The sequence below is a fragment of the Pseudorca crassidens genome, chromosome 13 (assembly GCF_039906515.1).
Source record: "Pseudorca crassidens isolate mPseCra1 chromosome 13, mPseCra1.hap1, whole genome shotgun sequence".
NCBI classification, from domain to species: Eukaryota; Metazoa; Chordata; class Mammalia; order Artiodactyla; family Delphinidae; genus Pseudorca; species Pseudorca crassidens.
In genome coordinates this window covers 13820945-13845636 of record NC_090308.1, presented here as the reverse complement: position 1 = coordinate 13845636, position 24692 = coordinate 13820945, and the positions used below count along the sequence as shown (strand labels likewise).

At 40.5% G+C, this 24692-nt stretch overlaps 1 protein-coding gene across 2 annotated transcripts in view; it reads right to left on the bottom strand.

Moving 5' to 3' along the window:
• SYNE1 (spectrin repeat containing nuclear envelope protein 1) overlaps positions 1 to 24692 on the bottom strand; it is a 456348-nt gene that overhangs the window by 77930 nt on the left and 353726 nt on the right. For both annotated transcript variants that reach the window (XM_067701747.1, XM_067701745.1), the window contains 11 exons: positions 22111 to 22266; positions 18549 to 18719; positions 16497 to 16630; positions 15893 to 16097; positions 14053 to 14235; positions 13351 to 13497; positions 10799 to 10953; positions 10249 to 10396; positions 8356 to 8450; positions 5318 to 5552; positions 3518 to 3712 (listed from right to left, as the gene is read on the bottom strand). In XM_067701747.1, coding sequence (XP_067557848.1) covers positions 3518 to 3712; positions 5318 to 5552; positions 8356 to 8450; positions 10249 to 10396; positions 10799 to 10953; positions 13351 to 13497; positions 14053 to 14235; positions 15893 to 16097; positions 16497 to 16630; positions 18549 to 18719; positions 22111 to 22266 — 1824 coding nt within the window. The remainder of the gene's footprint in view (positions 1 to 3517; positions 3713 to 5317; positions 5553 to 8355; positions 8451 to 10248; positions 10397 to 10798; positions 10954 to 13350; positions 13498 to 14052; positions 14236 to 15892; positions 16098 to 16496; positions 16631 to 18548; positions 18720 to 22110; positions 22267 to 24692) is intronic.

The following is a 24692-nucleotide window of genomic DNA, read 5'->3' as shown; positions in this document are numbered from 1 at the left end:
GAAGATTCTAGGATTTGGGTGGTGCTGTAGGGGAAATTTCATTTTTTACTCTCTATGCTTCAATTATTACCTACATCTTTTTCAGAGACATGTATTTCTTAAGTAATTAAAAAAGAAAAGAGAAAAATGAGAGGAACCATGATGGAGACTTTATTCTTTACAGCAGCCTATCTACAAATTAGCCCACATCTGGTGTCTCAGTGCCAATTAAATTCAACTAAACACATCTCCTTCATTTTGTCCAATACCTCCCATTCCTGGCCTCCCCCTCCCCAGTAACCATCCCTTCAACTTAAATTACTGAGCTCCAAAGAGAGACAACTTGAGTTGCTTTTAGTAGTTAGCCTGGAGCCAAATTCTGCTGCATTTCCCTTCACATTTTCCCTTTCATCATCTTTCGTCACTGGTCTTTTCCTGTCTCGGCTCTTCCTATCTTCTCTCCCGATGCCTTATTTTCAGCACAGCAATGCATGATGCTGTTACAACTGTCTTCTTTAAGAAGCGCTAGCTACAGTGCCTCCCTGCTCATAATGTCTTTTGGTTTCTAAATAAACTGAGAGTTTGGCCCAAAGTTCTCATTTCTCTTTAAAATTCCTTCGAGGAACTTCCTAGAGTACATAACCTCATTCCCTCTTCCCATTCACCAGAAAGAACAAAAACAAGACCCCCAAAACAAAAGCCCCAAATGTCTATTTTGGACAGATTTGTTCCAATTCTGCTTTAGTAAAAGATCTCGGGGGCTTCCCTGGTGGCACAGTGGTTGAGAGTCCGCCTGCTGATGCAGGGGACACGGGTTCGTGCCCCGGTCCGGGAAGATCCCACATGCCGCGGAGCGGCTGGGCCCGTGAGCCATGGCCGCTGAGCCTGCGCGTCCGGAGCCTGTGCTCCGCAACGGGAGAGGCCACAACAGTGAGAGGCCCGTGTACCGCAAAAACAAAAACAAACAAAAAAAAGATCTCGGTGTTCCCAGGCTACACTTAGTCCATCAACGCTAAGCACAGTGAGGGTAGACAAAAGATCCTCTTTTGCTTAAACTGAACAACATCCTCAATTAAATCATCACACACTGAAATCTCTGAACACGCAGGCAAGAAATGTTCATTGATCTAAAAGAGAAAAGGTCAGCTTTTTATTCTTCCTAACGAAAGTAAGAGGCAATAGTGAAGCGGGTAAACATGCAAGGCATAGAATTATAATGACTGTTTTTGGCATATTTACTCAGCATTTAATTAAAAGCTAAAAATATGTAAGCTTTATAGCTACGGTGAAAAGATACAGTAAAACAAGGCTGTATAAACATTAGAATTTAGCTCCATAAATTCCTTTTTAGGCAAACAGGATCCAGTGTATGATCCAAAAGAAAATAAAACTTTAACAAGAGAACAGGGATTCCCCTTTCCAGGATGGCTTAGATTCTGAAGCTATAACCAAGTCTTTTTTACTACATGAATTATAAGGAAACAACTAAATGTTACGGTCTGCAAACATCTATCAAAGTGGATGTTTTATACACCAACAGATAGACTAACAAGAAAAGCAAATGTAGTGACTCAGCCATCTCGCCTTATTAAGTCTTAGAAACGTGTCCAAACGTCAATCACAAATAAAGAAAAAGATATGATTAACATGTTCTCTGCAGAATGATTTACAATGTTTTTAATCCTTTCCTGAAAGCAAAAAAAGAAGAAGAAAGAATCAGGCATGTCGGATTACTGATGAATTGTGCTGTGTGCAAAAATGGTTCGTTCTCTAACATATGTTGGGTGGCATTTCTGATTGATTGCTTCCTACACAGAAGGTGATATATTATTTTTTTTTCAGCATTTTATTTTTTTTAACATCTTTATTGGAGTATAATTGCCTTACAATGCTATGCTAGTTTCCACCGTACAACGAAGTGAATCAGCCACATGTATACATATATCCCCATATAGTAAAGAAAATTCAGTAGAATAACCCAATGAATGCGCATACTTTAAGCATTAAAAAAAGCAAAATGTGTTTCATTAGCTTTAGTTATTACCTCTGATCCAAAAAGTGACAGTCCAAATTTAATAATCTTATTGAAGTGTTGGTGATTATCAACATATATAAAACTTCAGTATTTAGTCATGTTCAATTTCAAAATGAGAATAATCTAAACAACAATAATTACCATCATTTACTGAGTACTCAGTATGTACCAGGTACTCTGATACATGATTTGCTTCCATTATTTCATTAAAACCTCACAATGCCCTATGAAAGAGATGTAGTCATACCCACTCTACAGATGAGGAAATTGAGGCTTTGATAGGTTGAGTTAACCAGGTTACTTGGTTTCTTAATGGTTTTAACTTGGGTTTATTTGAGTTTAGAGTCTATGCCTTAATTCAACTGCTGCTTTCATCGTGTCTTATGCAAGGAATTGGAAAGCGAGGGAGAAAAGCATACTGTGGGAGGTCTGCTAAACCTACATTTCCCTAACCTTGCTGTGTGATCAGTCTGCTATCTGTATCCAACTAAAGGTTTAATATACCTCCTGGAGATTTTATCTCATAGCAACTTGCTTGGATAAGCTAAGATCAAATCAAGAGTATCTTCTTGGATAGGTTTTTCCCTGCTATAAAAGAAGAGACATCAATCTTGAAAACCACTTTAGAGTCTTAGATTAGGGAGTGGAATCTACTCTTTGCATTCTTGTCTAGATTTATAAAGTCATCTCATGGCTTCTGGCTGAGCACTGGCCATGAATCAGAATTCATTGCTTGGATGGTCTTACTAGACTTAAAACGACTTTGTTGGGGGATTTTCCTGAAAGACCACCTGCTGAAAATTGGGCAACTTTTCTAGTTCATGCAAGACAGGACAACGTCCTAAACAGGACACAGGGGATCAAAATACTGCAGGGTCTGACGTAATGATCTGCATTATTTGATTTGCAGGATAACAACGTTGAGGAAGCAGCACAACTATTAAAAGGGCTTTTTTTTTAACATCTTTATTGGAGTATAATTGCTTTACAATGGTGTGTTAGGTTCTGTTTTATAACAAAGTGAATCGGCTATACATATACATATATCCCCGTATCCCCTCCCTCTTGTGTCTCCCTCCCTCCCTCCCTATCCCACCCCTCTAGGTGGTCACAAAGCACCGAGCTGATCTCCCTGTGCTATGCGGCTGCTTCCCACTAGCTATCTATTTTACATTTGGTAGTGTATATATGGCCATGCCACTCTCTCACTTCGTCCCAGCTTACCCTTCCCTTTCCCTGTGTCCTCAAGTCTATTCTCTACATCTGCGTCTTTATTCCTGTCCTGCTCCTAGGTTCTTCAGACCATTTTTTTTTTTAGATTCCATGTGTATGTGTTAGCATACGGTATTTGTTTTTCTCTTTCTGACTTACTTCACTCTGTATGACAGACTCTAGGTCCATCCACCTCACTGCAAATAACTCAATTTCGTTTCTTTTTATGGCTGAGTAATAAAGGGCTTTTTAAACTGCATTGGGCCTACAGGAGGAAAGAGCCGAACTTACCTGCAACAAGAAGGCCAGTTTTTTCTTCTGCTCCTCCAGATGCACACTGGCTGATCTCCATCTCTCTTGGATTTCAGCGAGTTCAGCCTGCAAGGCAGCCTCAGCTGCACCGTCGGCAGAAAGCAGGAGCTGTTTGCCAGCCTCCACAGTGAGAATGTAGCTGCCTTGCTGTCGCAGGAACACTTTTTCTTTGAACTGAAAGAAAGCGTAGATTTTTACTTTCTCATCCTTCTCTTTACCATTTCCCCATTATAAGTATTTTTAAATAATCCTAAAATTTTGCATGCATAACATGCCCTCTTTTTTCCAAAAAGCTTTACTGACCCAGTACTTTGGGCCTGAGTGAAGCAATGTATAAATAAATGAGAATTCCACACAGAAAGCTTAGTTTCTGCTCCCAAGTTAAACGCAATCACGATGCAATAGGAAAACTGCTCTATGAGACTGATGCACAGGGGCACAGAGGGACATCTGACCCACGCTGGGTGCACAGGGAGGCTTCTTCAAATGGTGAAGCCTTCACGAGTCTTGAAAGACACAGGAACACAACCAGATTAAGAAGGATCTGCTGTGATGAGAGCCAGGACTCAGGGAGAAGACATCTTCTACGCAGAGAAATAGGGTGGGCAAATCTGCTATACAGGATAAATATGATGAATTCAGGACACTGGACTTAGTTTTCAGCGGCTGGAGTATAGGATTCCCGTAAGAGAGTGGGAGAAGATGACGCCAGACCACACCTTGCACAGGAATTTGGTTTTTATAGTAAAAGTGACTGAGATTCATGGAAGAGTATTAAGTGGTGGGGTAGAAAATGGAATGGAAGGCCATATATTGGATACTTTAAGACAGGTTAGGAAGCTATTGTCTATCTAGGCAAGAAACCATGAGCACCTAATCTAAGGTAGTGGCAGTAGGGATGGAGACTTGAGGAATATAAGATATGGGGAGGGAGATAAAATGAAGAGTATAGCTCTAGAATGACTCTGGGTTGCTGACTGATAGACCAGATAGCCGGTGATGTTTCCTCGGTTTGGACACGTGGAATGGACTGGTGGAGAATGGTTGATCCAGAGATCACAGGCTCTATTGGAACCATGGAGTATATTATGTCTGTGATACACATAGATATAAAGCTAAAAGGGGGTTGAATACATGAGTTGGAGGCTCAGGAGGTGAATGTGACCAGAAGATACCAACTTGACCCTTCTCTGCTGGTAGGGAGTAGTGGAAGCCACGTGTATAGATGAGGTTTCCCAGAGAAGCAAGGAGGAGAAAGGAAGCAGAGAACAGTGACCTTCAAAACAAGAGGAGCCTATGAAATATACTGGGAGGGACTGATGAGAGAGTGTGGTGGTCTCCATCTAAGAGGATGGACTCCCAAACTCCCAGGCTGGGGAAAGTAAGGGGAATGGATAAACAGCTCACACAGGACTGAGTCTTTCATCTTTTCTGGAATACTTCAGTTAAACTGCTCATGAGTGAAATATGTATAATCAGTGCAAAGTTTTCCTTTCCTTGTCATTGCCTTTCCATCCACGCTGGGATTCACTGAGCTGCTGGGAGGCCTTGGTGGGTGAAATGGAGTCAGTCTTTGTGAGAGGCTGGGACTCGCCCTACTTTCATTGTTAAATATGGACTTTGTAATGCCATCATTTTATATATTTCTGTTGACATTTGAGAACAATGCTTGTCCTCATTCCAGTGTCACTCCAATATCCTTCTGAGGAACCGAGGCCAGGGTAAAGTGTGCAGCGGAAATGCAGAAGAGGTTTAAAAACCGCCTGTTTTGCACCTTACCTGCACTTCATCAAAGAGGGTCCTTGCTTGCTGCAGTGGTATTGGGACACTTCCGAGACCACTCACGGGGAGATAGGACACTTCAACCAACCATTTCCGAAGCTTTTCCGCCATCTCCTGATAGCGCTGCCACTGGCGGATCTGGCTGTCAATGATGCCCCGCCTCTGCTGGGCTCTGCGTATCACGCCCTGCCACTGATTACTGAGAAGGGTCAACTTGAGGTTGAACTCATCCCTGGTGAAGAAATAGTTACATAAGGAAAACCACCGTTATCCTGGATGTAGTTACATGATCAACCGATACACACATACACACATATACACATACACACATGCTTGATGACCCTAAGCCCTAAGAGAGCACTGATCTAGGGCAGAGGTTTTCATATATCACGCCATGATCTGTTATCAGGTCTACTGAAAGTAATTTAAAAAATTAATAACAGTTAAGCTATCAGTGTTTGCAAATGGTGAGTGTGTTCACATCTTAGCACAGGTGGAAGACATATCTGTAAGGTCAACTGTCATTTACCCTCTCTCAGAGTGCATAAGAGGGAACAGAGTGTAGGGCAGCAGCTACGATGCGAACGGCCCCCTGAACGTGCCTGTAGCAATGTATGCAGCACGTGGCAGCATCCTGTGTACGCAACAGCAGGAAAGGAGGGGCCCAGCTTATTTACAACCTCTGTCTTCAGCTACAATTATAAGTCACTTTGGATGAACAAGACTGGGTTACTTTAGCTGGAATCATAAACCATTTAAATAAAACTATGTTACGTAAAAATATTTTTAAAAACTGTACTCCATAAACTCTCAGTATTCCCTCGCAGTAGACAGTCCTAATCTTTAGCAGATTTCACAAACTCATCTAAATCATGCCTTCTAACGTGTTAAGCCCACTTCACTTGTTCTTAGCAAAATGAAAACTATCTAGTCATCATTTTCTGAATAAAGGTTGTGCATATACTTAGAGATATTAAATTTTATTTACGCTTTCTCAATTTCAGGCTAACTCATCTCAGATCTTGTAGTTGGTTCTTCCTACCTCTGTTTACTACCTTTAAAAAATGTTGGTAGTTTTTTATTATGTTTTCCTTAACATCCAACTGTGGCTTTAGAACTGGTTTGTCCAGGATCAAATAGAATGAGTGTCTTTGTAGATTACAGTGTTACTCACACATTTTAGTACTAAAGTGTAACATTACTTGCTCATTCTCTATGTTACTAGTCTTGCTTTTCTTCCCTCCTGTGGGGGGCTTCTGCTCTGAGTGGGATTTACCGTCCTGGGCTCCTATATTCTTGATACCTCTTATTATCGAGGGCCACCATAAACTTTGATTTTGTAACCAAATATGTCATTAAGTGCTTCTGGTTTTGAGAGGCAATTCTGATATTTATAATCTAATTTCAGTAGAACCAAATATGATGAATTAGGTTCATGAGACTTCCCTAAAAGTTACAAGCATCTATCATCTCTGAAAACATCTAACTCCAGGGCTTGGAGAAGAGTACCCTATATATTGCTTCACTATCAGCTAGCCATCCAGGGTCTCTTTGGAGCCTCCATCCTCACTTTGTAGAACCACGCTGCTCTGAGCTACCTGTCAGCATGAAGAACGACTCAAAACCTGACACTGGGCTCAATGCTGAACTTGAACTTTCAAAAACAAAACGTATATACGAACTTTTAAAACGCAATACATTTGTAATCTAGGACCTTCCTATTTGTCAACAGGCTCTCATCTGTGATTTTTTTCACTTGCAACTTTCAAAGTTACCCTTGGTTCCCATCCTCCCATTTTCATCTCTTTGGTGTTTTTCCCTGCTAACATTTAAAATTTAATAGATGTTGGCTTGAGCATGAATTTTACATTTTATTTTACTTAATGACTCAAGCTTTTATAATATTGTTACAGAGTAGGGAGGATAAAGCAAAAGATAAGTTAATTGCACTTGACTGTGTCTTATTTTGAAGGCCTTAAATTCTTAGTAAAGCTCACATTTAAGTTTGGCTTCCTTAGGATAGAATAAATATGGCATCACATTTTGTTGTTCCAAGTTTAATCATGAAAATCTTTCATGTACTTCCAAAGAAACATCCACTTAAAACTGAAATTGTTTCCAAAACTTTTAAAAAAAAGCTCTTAATAAAAATAATGACTTATTTTCTATTTTTTTGGAAAAAAAAAACTAAGTTAATTATAATCACAACTACTGTTTTAAATATGGAAAGGACATACATATGTGATAAAATAAATGAGGTTTGTGTGCCAAATACCACCACAGAAAGTAATGGGGTAGAGTGAACCCTGTTACTAGGAAATGTAAATATAGCACGAAATTGCCAATTCATACGCCATAAATCTGAAGAGGAGCTAGATTTTCCCTCTGCATTTTTAATACAGAGATAATCTGCTAAGTAATAAAGACGAAGCAGGGTTTCAGGGTGAGTGCAATCTGACTTAGGTCAGCAAACCATTGTCAAATGTGGAGGTGTTATCATGGTATAGGAAACCTGGCTGGTCCTGACTAAAGACAAGGTACACGAGTGGTAGGCTTGATGCTATTGCTACTTAGTTATGTGACCTTGGTCAAATCAGTTCACATTTCTGGGCCTCAAGTTTTCATTTGTAAACAAGAGAGATGGTCTAGTGATCTCTATGCTCCTCTGAGGAATAAAATTTCTGTTATCATATGAGAACATTAGAAGCATCTGTTGACAAACCACTGATACATCACTGACACAATTCATTCTGATCTATTCATTAATTCTAGTCCCCTACAGACAACAAGTGAAGGTTGGCTAGGTGATTTCCAATGACTCTATGTCCTTCATGTAATATAATAGCACTTCTTTAAAAAGATTCAATACTTAGTCACTTCAGAGATTCAGACAAGTCTTTCCTCCCATTTCTGAGGCTCCTCTCCAGTACAATTGCCTTAGGAAGATGGGCTCTATGCCCTCTAACCTGCTCACTCAAAAGAAAATGGCTAATTTACTGGAACCTTTCTTCATAATAATATATCGAAGATCCTACCTGTCATCAACTTGACCTTGTTCTAGAAGATGCTGTCCATCAACAATGATCGAGTGTAAAATCTGTTGACGACTGAACATCTCTGCTTGAAACAACTGTTATTTTTAAAAAAGAAAAACATAATTTAGAGTTCCTAATTTTAGTGACCAGTTCTCCAATAACTTTCCAAAAATTCTGGTTCAAGTGAGACTATGAAAAATATTTCCAGCTGAATCAGGTTGTATATGAAAACCTGCAATGTAAGAATATTTTTAAACCATCAATTAAGATAAACTTAAAGATACAGTTTAGTTTTTGTTTACTAAAACTAAGTGACTAAAGGTAGAATTATGTTTCCCTTCTTCCTTTCAAAATCACCTAATAAAGTTAGTTAACACATAATTTGTATTGTTTTTTTTTTAATATGCAGAATATGGTCCATTTTCAGACAGAGAATCACTTAAGACCTTTTAAAAAGTTGAAGAATGGAAAAAAATCCACCCTTTTTATAAACTCACTGTTTTTCAATTTAACTCAGTTAATAAAATTGTTTCACTACTAGGGCTTCCCTGGTGGCGCAGTGGTTGAGAGTCCGCCTGCCGATGCAGGGGACACGGGTTCGTGCCCCGGTCCGGGAAGATCCCACATATATTTTGTATGGAAAATATATGTCCATACAAAAGCTGGTACCAGAATTTTGTTCATTGCAGCATTATTCATAATAGCCCCAAAGTGGAGGTGACCCAGATACCCACTAACTGATGATGAATACAATAAAATGTGGTCTATCCATTTAATGGAATACTATCCAGCAATAAAAAGGAACACAGTACTCATACATACTGCAGCATGGGTCAACCTTGAAAACATTATGCTAAGAGGAAAGAAGCCAGTCATAAAAGACAGTAGATGACCTGATCTCATTTATATGAAACATCCAGAGTAGGTGAATCCACAGAGATCAGTGGCTACCTAGGGCTGGGGGGATTGAAAGGAGATGCGGAGTGATTGCTAATGAGTATGGAGCTTTTGGGGGGAGTTATGGCAATAGTCTAAAATTGATTGTGGTGATGGTTGTATAACTCTGGAAATATAATAAAAATCATTAAATTATAAATAGGTGAATTGTATGATATAGAATTCTATCTCAATAAAGCTGTTTAAAAAACAGTGAAAATCTGAAAGATTTTCTCTTGAGCTTTTTTAGTAGTGAAACAATTTTTTTTTTTTTTTGTGGCACGTGGGCCTCTCACTGTTGTGGCCTCTCCCGTTGCAGAGCACAGGCCCCGGACGCGCAGGCTCAGCGGCCATGGCTCACGCGTCTAGCCGCTCCACGGCATGTGGGATCTTCCCGGACCGGGGCACGAACCCGCGTCCCCTGCATCGGCAGGCGGACTCTCAACCACTGCGCCACCAGGGAAGCCCGATTAATTTGTTTTTGTATCTAATTCTTTCTCGATGTTTCTTGAGAAATGATTATAATGCAATTTGATCAAGAGGCACACCTGGAGATATTTGGTAGTTTGATTTCCTAGTATAAAATATGTATCTGTTTTTTAAAGAACTCACAATTTTTATTTATCAAAGACTTTTGATCAAAGCATAATCTCTTAATGAAACTAGCCTTGACAACATTAGTGTAGTCTGTAATTCAACTGGGAAATTATCTTACCACAATTCTGGCACCATACCTCGCAGGGTACTGAAGCCTGCCCCATGCTTATAACCAACTATGGAATAAAGACTGGACTGCATTTTTGTGACTAAGATATCGAAACTTCAAGCTTAAGAAAGAAGGCATTTGAGCAGATTCAGCACACATTACAGGACTTTCATTCTTCCACATGGCATTTTGCAGCATCTTACAAGGCCTAAAACAATTTTATCACCCAAAAATGTACTGGCATAACTTACCTCATGTGCTCTCTGCTGCTCCAAAAGAGGCTGATAATTGCCTGAAATCTCTACTGCTAACTTCTGTTCTGTTTGAACTAGGAATTCCATCCATGTTTCACATTTTTCCAAGAAAGTTTGATGTTGTAGCAAAAATGACTGTAACTTACTGACAGAAGAAGGAAAATGAATAATGGTGATGCTGTTGCTTTTTTCTTATACCTTCAGCATATAAAACTAGATTAAATATTCTCTGTTCCAATTCTAATTTGACCTCCACAAAGCTTTCATGTTAGGTAGTAAAATTTTGTGAAAAATAAAATTGAAGAAATTTAAATGACAAAATTATGTATCTTTAATATATTCTTATATAAAAGTTTTATTTTTTGATTAAAACAATATTCAGTACATTAAACATGGGAAATCACTTCACATTTTGAGTTTCTCACTTTTAGTTCAAATTGTGTGAATAACGTTGGAAAGATCTAGAATTTATAAACATACACAAATCATGAACTTATTATTTCTACTGATATTTCAGAGTGGCCAAAACATCTCTGGGTTACTCTACCTGAATCTTTCTGTAGTCTGGGTGGAGATCAGAGACCAGTGCCGGTTCAGATTCTGCATCCTTTTGATTTCTTTATCATTTAGGGGCAACCTGTATCCAAGCTCATTTAGCCGGTCTAAATCTGGGACCATGCTGCTGAATTTTAGCATCTGTCCCTGAAAGCAAGATGCAAAACTAGATTTAGCACCACGGTCAGAAAAGGCAGAGCTCTTTCAAAAGTGCACAGCGATCTTCCGATTTCAGGAAGAAGCTGGTCTTTGGTCTCCTCTGCATTCCTAGGCCACCCCCTCGCAATCTCCAGTGCTGCCAAGGAAGCAAAGCTGCATCTCCTCATCAGCTTCCACTGCTGCTGCTGCTGCTGTTGCTATAGCTACTCACTACCCCTTATTGAACATTTAATAGTTTACGTGTATTATTTACTTGATTTATTTACTCAAAAGTAATTCCTTTTTTTTTTTTGCCGTACGTGGGCCTCTCACTGCCGTGGCCTCTCCTGTTGCGGAGCACAGGCTCCAGACGCACAGGCTCAGCGGCCATGGCTCACGGGCCCAGCCGCTCCGCGGCATGTGGGATCCTCCCGGACCGGGGCACGAACCCGTGTCCCCTGCATCGGTAGGTGGACTCTCAACCACTGCGCCACCAGGGAAGCCCAGTAATTCTTGCTTGAACTGATAAAGGATGAAAATTGTGCTGATGACTGAAAGGACTTATTTCTTACCCTTTATATTTCATTTATCCATGTTAGTCTGCTCCTTTATTATTTAATAATAATATTAGTTTTAATAGTAATAGCTAACTAACATTTATTGAGCACATATGAACCAAGCATTGTTATAAGAGCTTTACAGGTAATAACTCATTTTATCCTCAAAACAATCCCATAAGGTAAGAACCACTACTATTCCCAATTTACAATGAGGAAGAAGAGGCACAGACACTAAGTAAATTGCTCAAGGCCAGCTAGTAAGTGGTAGAGCCAGGTAAACACGACTTGTTGGGTTCTCCTTGGATGGAACACAATCCCACCTGAGCTCCAAAATCACCACCCATTATCTTAAGAGCTTCAGTTTTAGGTCCTTGATCCCAACCCCAAAGTTAGTGAGACTCAACTGAGAAAGCAGTGTATGCTTTCAGATCGCTTTCCTCCCTTCACACACAGGACAAAGCTGCCTGTCCTGGTTCTGTGGGCATTCGTAACTCCATCTAGGAAACCGGCTACAGGCAGGAGAAAAGGTCAGGACACCTTTGGCTGTGTGTGTCCACTTGGCGTGCTCTGCAAAAGGCTCATAACCCTGAAGAGAGAATAAATCTTGCCAACTGTCGAAGCCAAAAGCAAACTATTAGATGGCAGAATTTCCACGGGTGGACATCAGCAGTGAACAAAACTGACATGCCACGGTCCCTCTCCTGGTGCTCAGAAAGAGTAAGACACTATTCCAATAGCAGAGAGAACAGCAGTCACCTATCACATGAACATCCTTGATGATGGTACGATGAAAGTCTGAAAAAAAATAACACTGGGCTATGAAACTGTGTCGCTGGGGGGCCTGACCATGGACAGAAGGGGAGGCTTTCTGAGAGTGACCCTGAATAAAATGACCAGGAGTTGATGCCTTTTGGGGACGAGGAACGGATTTCAGAAAGCGGGGGATGGGCATCTTACACACAGACGCCGGGAAGCACTGCAGCTCCCAAGTGCCTGGAGAAGGAGACAGACGGTGGTGAAGGCGAGACCCTTAGGGAGGTGGAAGCCAGCTATTGCTGGTCTTGATACTTCACACAGATCTTTATCCTGAGAGCAGTGGGAAGCCATGGAGGGTTTTAAGCAGAGGGATAATAGTAATAAAATGTGCATGTCTATTGTGTTATTTTATTTACTGTAAAGTCATTCATGATTAAGTAAAACCTTTTAAAAGAAAAAGATCGGGCTTCCCTGGTGGCACAGTGGTTGAGAGTCCGCCTGCCGATGCAGGGGACATGAGTTCGTGCCCCGGTCGGGGAAGATCCCACATGCCGCGGAGCAGCTGGGCCCGTGAGCCATGGCCGCTGAGCCCGCACGTCCGGAGCCTGTGCTCCGCAACGGGAGAAGCCACGACGGTGAGAGGCCCGCGCAAAAAAAAAAAGAAAAAAGAAAAAGATCATTCTGGCAGCTATAGGTTGGAGGGAGAGAGGTTGCTGCAAAGAGGTCCACAGAGGCTGAGGCTGTGGCCTTGGCCCCTGAGCAAGGTCGGACAGCGTAAAGTAGGAGTGGATGATGGTAGTGATGGACATGGGAGGTTCAAGAGCTATGAAGGAGGTGATGGATTGGGCGCAGGGAGGGACCAGAGGCAGGAGGAGGAGTGAGGTGGATCTTAGCTCTGCTCCTGGGGGTCTCCCAACACGGACCATGAGATCAGCTTGAGCTCAGTGCCACCACTCCTCTCAAGAGAAGAGGAAAGCAGAGCTGGCAAGAGTATCCTTGGGAACAGAAAGTAGGCGTATGTCAGGAGTTCTGAGTTTTCTTTAGGATTTTGAAGATAGAAGATCTGGGACGAGGATTTGAACACACGTACCTTAAGTTCCTCCATCCTTTCTTGGATGGTCGAGAGGTCAGACGAGTGGCTAGGGTCCTGCCCTTGTAGTATTTCTTCAGCTTCTACTATCCAGGCTTCCAAAGCTTCTAAACTCTTGGTAAAGGTTTCATAGTCAAGAACTCCAGCCTTTTTTTCACAAAAGAAAACTGGTATTTAGAAATCTAGTGAAAGGGCAAGTGGATGTTAAAATTATTTTTCATATTCTTGTGCCAAATTCCCATTCCCAAGATGCCATTCCTAAAAAGACAAGGCTACAATAATTTAAATTTTCTTCTTTTTATTTATATAGTTTGCTAAACACTTAGAATTACTTCTACGTACCATTAATTAACCAATTAAAGTTATTTTTTACATTATCAAACAGAAATATATTTTGATTCTTGCAAAAACTTGTCAGGTAAACGTGACTGTTAACATTAAAGCCGCTTAATATCTATTAATTGAACATATTTTACCGTGGAAGGAAGCACTGATTTGGGGGCAAAAGTACATTGTAGAGAAAAGTGCAAGACTCCCACGTTCCCTTGACCCCACTGGAGCTTCCAAGTTTGTTTAGTTTTTAACTTTCTGGTCTTGAAGGAGGCATTGCCTCGATGATGAAAAATTTTTCTTTTCCTGTGTTTATGCCCAGGTTTTATAGAATGCCCAATTTATAACACCTGGTGAATGTGAGCGCTGTACCTGTAACACAGTCTGCTGTTTGCAAAGAGCCTGTTCTAGGGCACATAAGTGTTGACTCAAACAGAGTTGATCAGATTGAATGGCTGATGCTGCCGAGGCATCTACTTGTTGCTTGAGTTGCTCTCCCAGCTCATGGAGAACGAAAAGGGAATCCTTAACTGTCCCCAGTCCTTTGAGCAGGTCCTACAGCAGATGAAAACATGCCCGTCATGAAACAACATGTTAAGTGTACTCCTTATTATAAACAATTAGAAACACTCAATTCTTATTTGTCAAATTATTACACTAAATAACCTTCACCTGCAGGAAGAAAATCAAGAACTGAATTCCATTTTTAAAAACATGTATGTGTATGAACATTTAAAAAAATGTACTATTCTTATTGTAAAAGCTACATGGGTTCATTGTAGGACATTGGGGAAATGCAGAAAAACTTATATAAACAAGGAAAAACATGATCTACAAGTAGAGCCAATAACTGAAAACATTTTGGCAGTTTTTTCCTGCCTCTTCATGTAATTGATATCAAATTGAAAACCCAGTGCTACATTTTACCTTTTTTGACTTAATACTATACACACAAGAGAGGAACTATATGCGCGGTCACATTTTAGTGGTTACAGTACACCCTCCCCTCTTGGTGGGTGCAGCGCCCTAGCTATGGCTCTGGTGAGCGGCAGGAAGGGTAGACTCTATCTCCGTTCTTTTCTGTGATATCTCTCGCCTCCATTTTTTGTGGGACTCTTTTATATGCTCCAAATTAATAAGCTGGTGGAAATTCCCTGTTTCTCGTTTCCATCTACCTCTGAGGGATGACAACTGACTGATTCTTCCACCTGTTGCTGGTGCCCCACCAGATACACAGAGAGCAGAGCCTGCTACACCCGTGCAGGGGCTACAGTGAGAAGGGGAAAAACAAAGGGCAACTTTAACCCTGACAGAGAGATCAGAAAATTCACAGCAATCATCTCAAACACTAGATTCTAGAACAGGCATAACTCAACGAAGGAGGACTGAAAATTGAAAATGACAAATTTCATACAGATAAACTATGTGCAAAGAGAAATCAAAAAGCACAGAATTTACTGTAAATCTTAAACTTTAGCTGTAAAGTGATTATTCATTTTTCATGTGAAGGTCTTAGAATGGGTTAAACTTTTATTTATGTGCTTTTTATTGCCTAATTCTAATAACTGATTTGGGAAAGTTTATAAGAAGGTCTTTGAAATAAATTATTTAAAATAGAGACAAATAAGGACAAATAGTAAGAGGCATGTGATAGGTGAAACGAGAGAAGAATTGCTCTTGAAAACCTTAAGTAGGTTATTGGCAGCTGCAGTGAAAAAGAGAAATATTAAAAAGCTATTAAAAAGAAGTATACCCATAAATCAGGAAAGAAAGACCTCTTCCTACCATTAAGTTCTTAGAAGAAATTATTATGTTGATACTTACGTAAGAGATAATGGACCTCACTGGACAATACCTTGGAACAATGGAATTTTAAAAGATGTAACATTACTCTTCATACGGTCATTTCTTATATTGACCATCTCTGTAAAAACAGATAGCCTAAGTCTTTCACATGGACTGTATTCCATTAGGAAAAATGGGAAAACAACTCTTTAAAAATAAAACAACGGGAGGGGATCTCTTAAATCTGTTACATGTGCAACCGTGTTCTGAAAACCTAGCAGCCTCTCTGATACTTGAAACAATTCTTTTCGGATAGTTGTCTCACATAGAGACATAACAAAAGCTTAAACACAGCAGCACCAGCCCTGCTAAACTTGAGAAGTCTAAGCTTGACAAGTTGGTAACACGCGATAGTTCCTGAACATACGTTGCAATCTTGAATCCATGTGGCAACTTCGTCGTCCGCGATGTCCCTGTCAGTGGCTGCCTTCAAGAGCTCATTGGTTCGACCCTCCTGCTGTTGAACTGTAGCAGCACACTGTTTGGAGTAGTCCTTGTATCTCTGCCAAAGCTGAAGTAGGGCCTTGCTGGCGTGCAGCTGCTCTGCAATCTCTTCCAGCAAGTGATTCCATCTGGAAACGATAGCAACACTCATGGGCTGATTCCCACCTCTCACCAAATGCTGTTATTTACTATTTTATTTTTCATGATCCTGGTTCATGTGAATATGGAAATAATGCAGATGTCTCATTTCTATCGAACGTAATAAAAAGTAACACTTCACTCTCATATTTCAAGGGTAGGTAGTAGAGATGAGGTCAATCTTGGGGTATACCGCAGTTCTAATTCCTTTCTAAGTATCTCCACTACATTTACTTACCCTTGAGTTCATTTTGTGAAAATGAAAACATTAATAGAATAGAACCTATAAAGCTCAAATTCAAAATGCCAGTGTTCTAATTGTATGGTTATTTATAATAAGATCGTGATATGAATAATGAGCAACAGTGTAAAACCGGCACGTCCCATACCTCATATTGACTTCTTTTAGTGTATCGGTAAGAGTTTCTGTCACAGGCGGGTGACTCTCTTTTAACAGTTGGTTGGTGATAGAGCCAAATTTCTGTAAGCTCTTTTCCTGTTTTTCTAGATCATCTTGAAGATTCTGCCCAAAGGAAATGTGCCACAGATGACATAACAGGATCTAAAAATTCTAATGATCAAGTTTAAGGGTAATTTATAGCTGTTTTCATAGATATGAACATACAAGTACAAAAACTATGACTTTGCCCCAATGCTTTATGAGCTTTCTTTAGATAACCATTTTTTCTTTTTTATGAGTTTGTTCTTATGGGTGTGAGGAGGGTTCTTAACAATTGAGACTTCTTGGAGTGGGAGCTGGAATTCGGCTGGGAAAGCTCACACGGGGAGCCCCTGTCCACCGTCGAGGAGGAAGGTGTGGGGCTGCTGGGTGTGCAATCCATTATACTGCGGTTCTCTTTGCTGCTCAAGGTCAAAGTCCAGATCTCTGCTTTATTACTTACCCAAAGTTGCTCTACCAGAGATTCCTGATAGTGAGACTTTAAGAAGGCATAGCTTTTCTGAGTACCAGCTCTAAGTTCTATCTCTGATGTTCTTCCTTGCAAAGAATATTTATTAGGCAGGCTATAGGCTTGGTGGAGTTGTCTACCAAGAACCAGTGAAGAAAGATATTTCCCTGGAAATGTTGCTGAAGTGATAGACTCAGTTCTTAGTAAAACTCCATAGGTGAAGCAGGCTGCAAAAATCCAGTCTCCACTTACCACTGATATATGGTTGCCATCAAATCAAAATATATAAGGAATAGACCCTGAGTCCTTTCATATCTTAAGATAGAAGATGAGAAACACAGAGTAAGCTCAATTAAAAAGTACTTCTAACCTCCTCAAAGTTATAAAATGTCTTTTTAAACTTACTATTCTCAAAATAAGCTTTAATGATTCTTAGTATCTGCAACAACTAGTTTAAGGTTTACAGACATTTAACCTTGTACTTTGGATGTACAAGGTTACAAAGTACATATTTTGTATGTACTTTGACTTCCCTGGCGGTCCAGTGGTTAAGACTCGTCACTTCCAATGGAGGGGGCACAGGTTCGATCCCTGGTGGGGAACTAAGATCCCACATGCCGTGCGGCGCAGACACACACACACGCACATGCACACACTCAAAAGAAGGAAACTGTATATGCTTATTTTATCCTTCCTCCCTCCTGCCTCACCCAAAAAAAGGGCACTCCCTTCAGAAAGTACGCATATCATGTCAGCAACATATAAACTTTGATTGTCAAGCCAGGGACGTGGACCGATATAAGGAGGGACACGCGAGGCTGTCATCCCATCCCTCAGGGCCTGACTTGCCCATCCCATAGGCTGCGTTACTTAGCCAGGGAGAAAGGGCAATGGCAGGTGAGAGCGCCCAGGTGTGCAGGCGAGTGAGGGCCGTAGCTGATTGAGAGCAGTGACATAAGACAGGACAGTGTGCTGTTTAAGTCAAACAGCAGCAATGTCCTCCTGGATGAATACACTGATGATGGACACACAGGAAACCAAGCAGTTAAGTGCTAGAAAAGGAGGATTACATGTACACACCATTGACATTCTGCTGAACGCAAAGAAAACAACTTAATCGTTTAAAATTTTATGACGTTTGCTATTTTTCTCTTTGTTTTCTTTTTAATCCTGTAGAATGTGTTTAGAAAAGCAGGATAAATAAGAGAAAGGGAAGATATAAAAGGCAGCAATAATGGATCCAGGAGATTGATTTGCGTATAAAATCATTTTATAAAATACATTCATGGGGATATTTATATGATTAAAAAAATCATTTAGTTATATACCAGTTATTCCAGAATTTGGTATCCACAGGCAAGTTTGGTTATGTAACAAATAAAGCAGGTAAAATTAATTTTAAATATTTTTAAAATAATTAAATGTAAACAATATACACCAATTATTCCAGGATGATGTTTGCATTTGCTCATTTTTAAAAAATTTTTCTCAAATTAAAAAGGATTTTAAGGATGGGTTCAATTCATCCCTTACCTGAAGATTGTCCACCTGAACCTGCACAGCTTCTAAAGATCCAGTCAGCAGACGGAATCGGGAGAGAGAGTATCTGGCCTCCATGAGGTAACTGTTTATCTCATCAAAGGCCACTTTGTGGCGGCTCCACTGGTCAAGCACAGACTTCAGCAGGATCTTTAACTGCCCAACCTTTTGAAAGAGACAGAGGCTTCTTATAATTGCATAATAGTTTAAGTGATAAAATATATAAATATATATTGCATTGATGGGAAAAATACTAACATTTAAGAATTTCATTGGGATTTCAGGCATTATAAATAAACTCAAATTTAAAAAAAGATTTGAGGGCTTCCCTGGTGGCGCAGTGGTTGGGGGTCCGCCTGCCGATGCGGGGAGCACGGGTTTGTGCCCCGGTCCGGCAGGGTCCCGCGTGCCGCGGAGCGGCTGGGCCCGTGGGCCATGGCCGCTGGGCCTGCGCGTCCGGAGCCTGGGCTCCGTGGCGGGAGAGGCCGCAGCGGTGAGAGGCCCGCGTACCGCAAAAAAACAAACAAAAACAACAACAACAACAAAAAAAACGATTTGAAAAGTAAAATGTAGCAATGTTGAAATTTAAGCCTTTCATACTTTTGATCACGCAGTCTAAATTGAAATGCTTAAAAAGGTTATATATATATAAAACCTTTACCTATAGTATATATTATTTATATGTATTATAATATAAAAGTGATAAAAGGTCAGTATATTTAATACCACAGTTTAGGAAACATATTAAATGAGTGTTTTAAATGCATTAACCCACTTTATCCTCATAACAACCTTATGAGGTAGATGGGATCGTTATGCTCATCTTATATTAAGGAAACTGAGGGACAAAGAAGTTATAAAAATCACCTTGAGATCATACTGTTAGAGTGTGAAAGATCTAGATGTAAATCTAGGCAGACTGGTCCCAAGAAATGAAACCTATTTATCATCTGTCCATCTACTTACCTACCTATCTATTTATCTATCTAACTATTTACCTATCGATCCATCCCAGGTATGTGCAAGCCCGCACTCTCTCTCTCTCTCTCTCTCTCTCTCTCTCACACACACACACACACACACACACACACAAACACACCCTCAAATGAATATCTTAAGATAAAACATCCAAGAACATTCTTCCCTGTACTTATCTGCAAGAGAAAAGGTTTTAGTTTGATCTGTATCATTTAGAAAGATATCTGCTTTGAACTCCCTGGATTTCACTCCTAATCTTTTGAATATGGAGTAAGTATGGCCATGATTAAGAAAAGAGATCATATAAATTAACTTGCACCTGAATTCTCTGCTCTTTTTCTTAGCATAACCAAAAATGCTGAAACCAATCGAGGTACTATCACATGGGCCAAAGGCCTAAGAAAATGCTGCCGCAGAAACGAGGCAACACTCCCACGTACAGGCAGGTGCCAGGGCCTGTCCTAGGAAAGTCAGGAACAAACATGAACATAAAGCCAAGAGATCAATGAGAATTTCTAAATCGTCTATTTCTTCCTTGTAGTATTTTTGTTTGTTTTTCATGAGAAGATGTTTCTGTGAAAGAACCACTCAATTTATTTATATGGTAAATTGTTTCCAAAGAATTGTGATGATTTATAAAAGTGCATAAAATAAAATGAACTAGATTTAAAATCGGGTTAAAGATAAGGTAATTAGAAAGCTGCCCTCGGAGACCATCACGTGGACTGTGAGAGCGGTTTGCTGGACACCTTGGTCCCTGTCACTTAACCTGCTGGTGCCTCAGCCCTCACCTCTGGAAAGTGCGGGCAGGAACCACTGGCACAGGTGTGTGCAGAGCAGGGGTCGTTGTTACATGTATTCTTCTTACTGGGGGATTCAACTCTCTATTCAGCACATAATGTCAAACGTCTTCACAGAGCTTACGTTTTAGTGAGAGAAGTTAAATAAACGAGCAGACCACATCATATGTTAGAAGTTGATAAACAGCACAGATAAAAGCAAAGCGGGGAAGAGAGTCAGGGCATGTAAGGGGAGGATGCAAAGGCTGTCATTTGAAACAAGGTGGTCAGGAAAGCCCTCCCTGAGACGGCGAATTTAAACAAGGGCTTTGAGGAGAGGGAGTGGCCATGTGGATATCAGGGAGAGGGGGCTCCGGGCACAGGGAAGAGCCGGGACAAAGTCCCCGAGTGTGGAGCACACCGCTGGTTTCCAGACTAGGGGGACAGCAGAAGCACAAGAAACCTGTGGGCTAGCAGCAGGAGCCGCATGGTTTTGGCCTCATTCTGTTGTTTTTTGTTGTTTTTTGTTTGTTTGTTTTTGCGGTACGCGGGCCTCTCACTTTTGTGGCCTCTCCTGTTGCAGAGCACAGGCTCCAGACACGCAGGCTCAGCGGCCATGGCTCACGGGCCCAGCCACACCACGGCATGTGGGATCTTCCCGGACCGGGGCACGAACCCATGTCCCCTGCATCGGCAGGCAGACTCTCAACCACTGCGCCACCAGGGGAGCCCTGGCCTCATTCTGAATGAGACAGGAAGATATTGCGGGGTTGTGAGCAGAGGACTGGTGTGATCTGACTTCCATTTTAACAGGACTTCTCTGGCATGGAGACTATTTAGGAGGCCATGAAAATAATCAAAGCGAGCAGTGACGGTGACTTAGACCCAGGTGCCAGCTGCACAGACGGGGGCAGAGGCTGGGTTCTAGATCTATCCTGAAAACAGGGCTGACAAGATTGTTGATGGACTCTGTGTGGGTCTGAGGGAAAGAGAGGAGTGAAGAATGACTCCATAGGTTTCAGCCCATGCAACTGGATGGGTAGAGTTGTCATGAACTGAGGTGGCAGAAAGTGTAGGTTTGTAGGGGAAGAATGGGAGTTGGGGTTTCCCTGGTAGCGCAGTGGTTGAGAATCTGCCTGCCAATGCAGGGGACACGGGTTCGAGCCCTGGTATGGGAAGATCCCACATGGCGCGGAGCAACTGGGCCCGTGAGTCACAACTACTGAGCCTGCGCGTCTGGAGCCTGTGCTCCGCAACAAGAGAGGCTGCGACAGTGAGAGGCCCACGCACCGCGATGAAGAGTGGCCTCCGCTTGCAGCAACTAGAGAAAGCCTGTGCACAGAAATGAAGACCCAACACAGCAAAAATAAATAAATAAAATTTTAAAAAAGAAAAAGAATGGGAGTTGGTTTGGGCAGGAAGTTTGAGATGTCTAATGGTCATGCAAGCGGAGATGTCTACAGAGGACTTCCCTCTGTGTCTGTCTCTGTCTATAGTTTAGGTGAGAAATCCAGTCTGAGGATACACATCTGAGAACCATCTGTGCCTAGATGGTATCTATGGACATGGGAATGGATAAGATTATTAAAAAAGCCATGTTCATAGTCATGTTAATTATAGGAAACATCCGAAGCTAGGCTCTTTAAAAGAAGGTGAATAAAGTGGACTTAACACCACCAACAGATGCTGTGTAGATTCCGTGATTATTTACTTATTTTAGGAAAACCAAAACCCATGTCACATTTGGACATGAGACGGCAAGCACAGGCTTGGAGGCAGCTCTCCACAAGAAACGTTACCCTGTGGTCTAAATTTGCCCAGGTGTGGCTGAGATCCTGAAGCGTGCTCACGACAATGCCAGAGGCTTCTTCTTTCTTGTTCTGAATCAAAGCAAGTCCATTCTGCTCAATTTTCTCTACCTCTTTTTCTTTTGCTTTAATCAAATCTTCCAGATCCTGAAAGATGAAGAAACAGTCATTTTAAATTATTCTATTATGGAACTCTGGGGTACACTGAAATTGAGCCATTATAGTCTCACAGCCGAAAAATCTTTTATTAAGCTGAAAAGCTTATCATTCTCAGGAGAGGGTCTCCAGAGCGATACTTCTTACATTTAAATTTTTTAAATTCTCTTTTCATTCCACGAGAAATTAGCATAACAAAAAAATCACGCAAAGTTTAAATGGCACTAGATAATTTTTTTCAAGAAGCTACAAGGAAAGAAATATATGTTGGAAATGGGAACATGATTTATATTCTTACATTCATTTATCTTGCTGTTGGAAACGTTACACAGTCCTAGCTCATGGGATGAAATGCAATAGAACGGTATTCCGGACTCCAGTATCTGAGACTTAGTTACATGTCTGTGACTGTCAAGGTGTGCCACTTTGCGCAAGTGAGAAACTTCCACAGGGTCTCAGTTTCTTCAGATGAAAAATCAGAGTCTCTATTAACCTGTCTTTCTCCCTAAAATACTCTGATTCTAAGGGAGTATGAAAAGTTGTACAAGTTTCTTTTCATGAATCGAATGCTCATTTTCTTTAGAATTTGCATTTATAATGGTCAGGATGAAACGTTCAAAAAAGAAAATGAGGCAACAATCTGGAGATCACACTTAACCATAATCCTCACCTATATTTTAAAGCCACCTGAAACTCTGGAAAGCTCAGTGAGCCAGGCTGAGACTGCTATCGACATTTTATGGGTGAACAGTGGGAGATTATGTCACGCAACCTGTCTCCAGTCACAAAAGGGCCAGAAGTAGAATCAGAATCCAAGACTTCGGAGCCCACTGACTCCCAGCCCAGTGCTGGAGGCAGATGGGAATTGCGGAGAAGAGGTAAATAAATCCATGTCGGGGTGATGTGGGAAGCTGTATACTGATCCTGGTTACATGCTCATATTCAGAAGTACAGCCCCAGAACTAGATATGCAGATTGTAGGCCTTGGAGGTTAGAGTGAAAATTGCAAAATATTTTAAGTTTGGATAATGTCTCAATTCTGTGAAAAAGATTTCCAGCTCCCTGTCATGATCCACATATGGATAAGTCCCTTGGGCTTGGGCAGTGCTGTGGATAGGATACTAGTGAGAAGTCCTGGACTCTGCTGTTTTAGTTACAAATGTACCTCTTTTAATTTTTGCTTCGTGTGGTGCAATCTTTTAATCACTCCCTACCTTACGTATAAATTAGGAATAATAATACATTTGCTTATCTCAAGGGGATAACATTAGATAAATAAATCTATGAAATCCCTTTTAAGCTGTTACAAACTAGGCAAATGTAAGAGTTTATTTTATTCAGCCATTTGGTAATCTGCCCTGCTGCACTGTAAATTTATTTATTTTTCTCTCCTTAACTATTATGAAGCTATTTTTGTCTTGATGTATTAATTAGAAGTTCATGTAATTAGTAGCCTAAAGAGATCATTTTTGTTTTGAATAACTGTTCTTTCATTTTCACTTTATAATTTTGTCAGTATTTTGACAGCTCTGATAATTAACCTGAGAATAAATATAGTGGTTACCAGTGTTACAGGTCCTTTATACAGTAAAGAAAACATAATGAACTTTACTATTTAAGGATTTTTCTCTCTGCTTCTCTAAAAGATTACATAACCATAAATAATCCTTCCAACATTGTCTTTAATATGATCCTAAAATTCAACCACTGGAATTGAATTTATTCTCATTTATCCACAGATGTTAACTTTTTAAGTGAGCAATATTAAACGAATGACTCACTGCTTAGAAACACATCTCCTAAGTGTCCTGTGCATTTATGTTGGAGTAAAAGCAAAACCCAGGAGGAAAACAGGAATGAAATATATATTTTGTGCAAAACAAAGGTGTTTTCCTTTCCCTCCAATAATAATTAAAAGATGATTCTGTTTCTGATCAATGAAGGGAAAAGCCAAACCTAAAATTTTTTTTTGCAATAATAAATCATTCTTAACTTGGGTTAATTCATAAATATCAGTTTTTATGTTGGTTCAAATTCATAAATCACTTCTGAAAGAGTGGAAAATATCCAAGGTTTTTTTAAACAAAATAAAGCTTGAATCCAGTCACCAATGTAAGCATGCTGGCTTGAATTCTATACTCTGGTCCAGAAGAACCATTTCTCAAAAATGACAATAAATTTTTATCAAGGTTTGTGGTACTGCCAAATGGAACCTGCCAGTTAGGCTACTGTGATTTATATGTGATGCCCCCAAAATAACTATGTGGTCTACTTTCATTCTGTTCTTTGTTTCCAAAAAAATGACTTTTCATTTGAAATCACAAATTGGCATTGGAGTTAAGTTCTTTCAACCATACTTGAAGCTGTTTCTCCTGACACTGCCTGGTGTGACCCTCTGGGGGGTTAAAAGTTTGGGT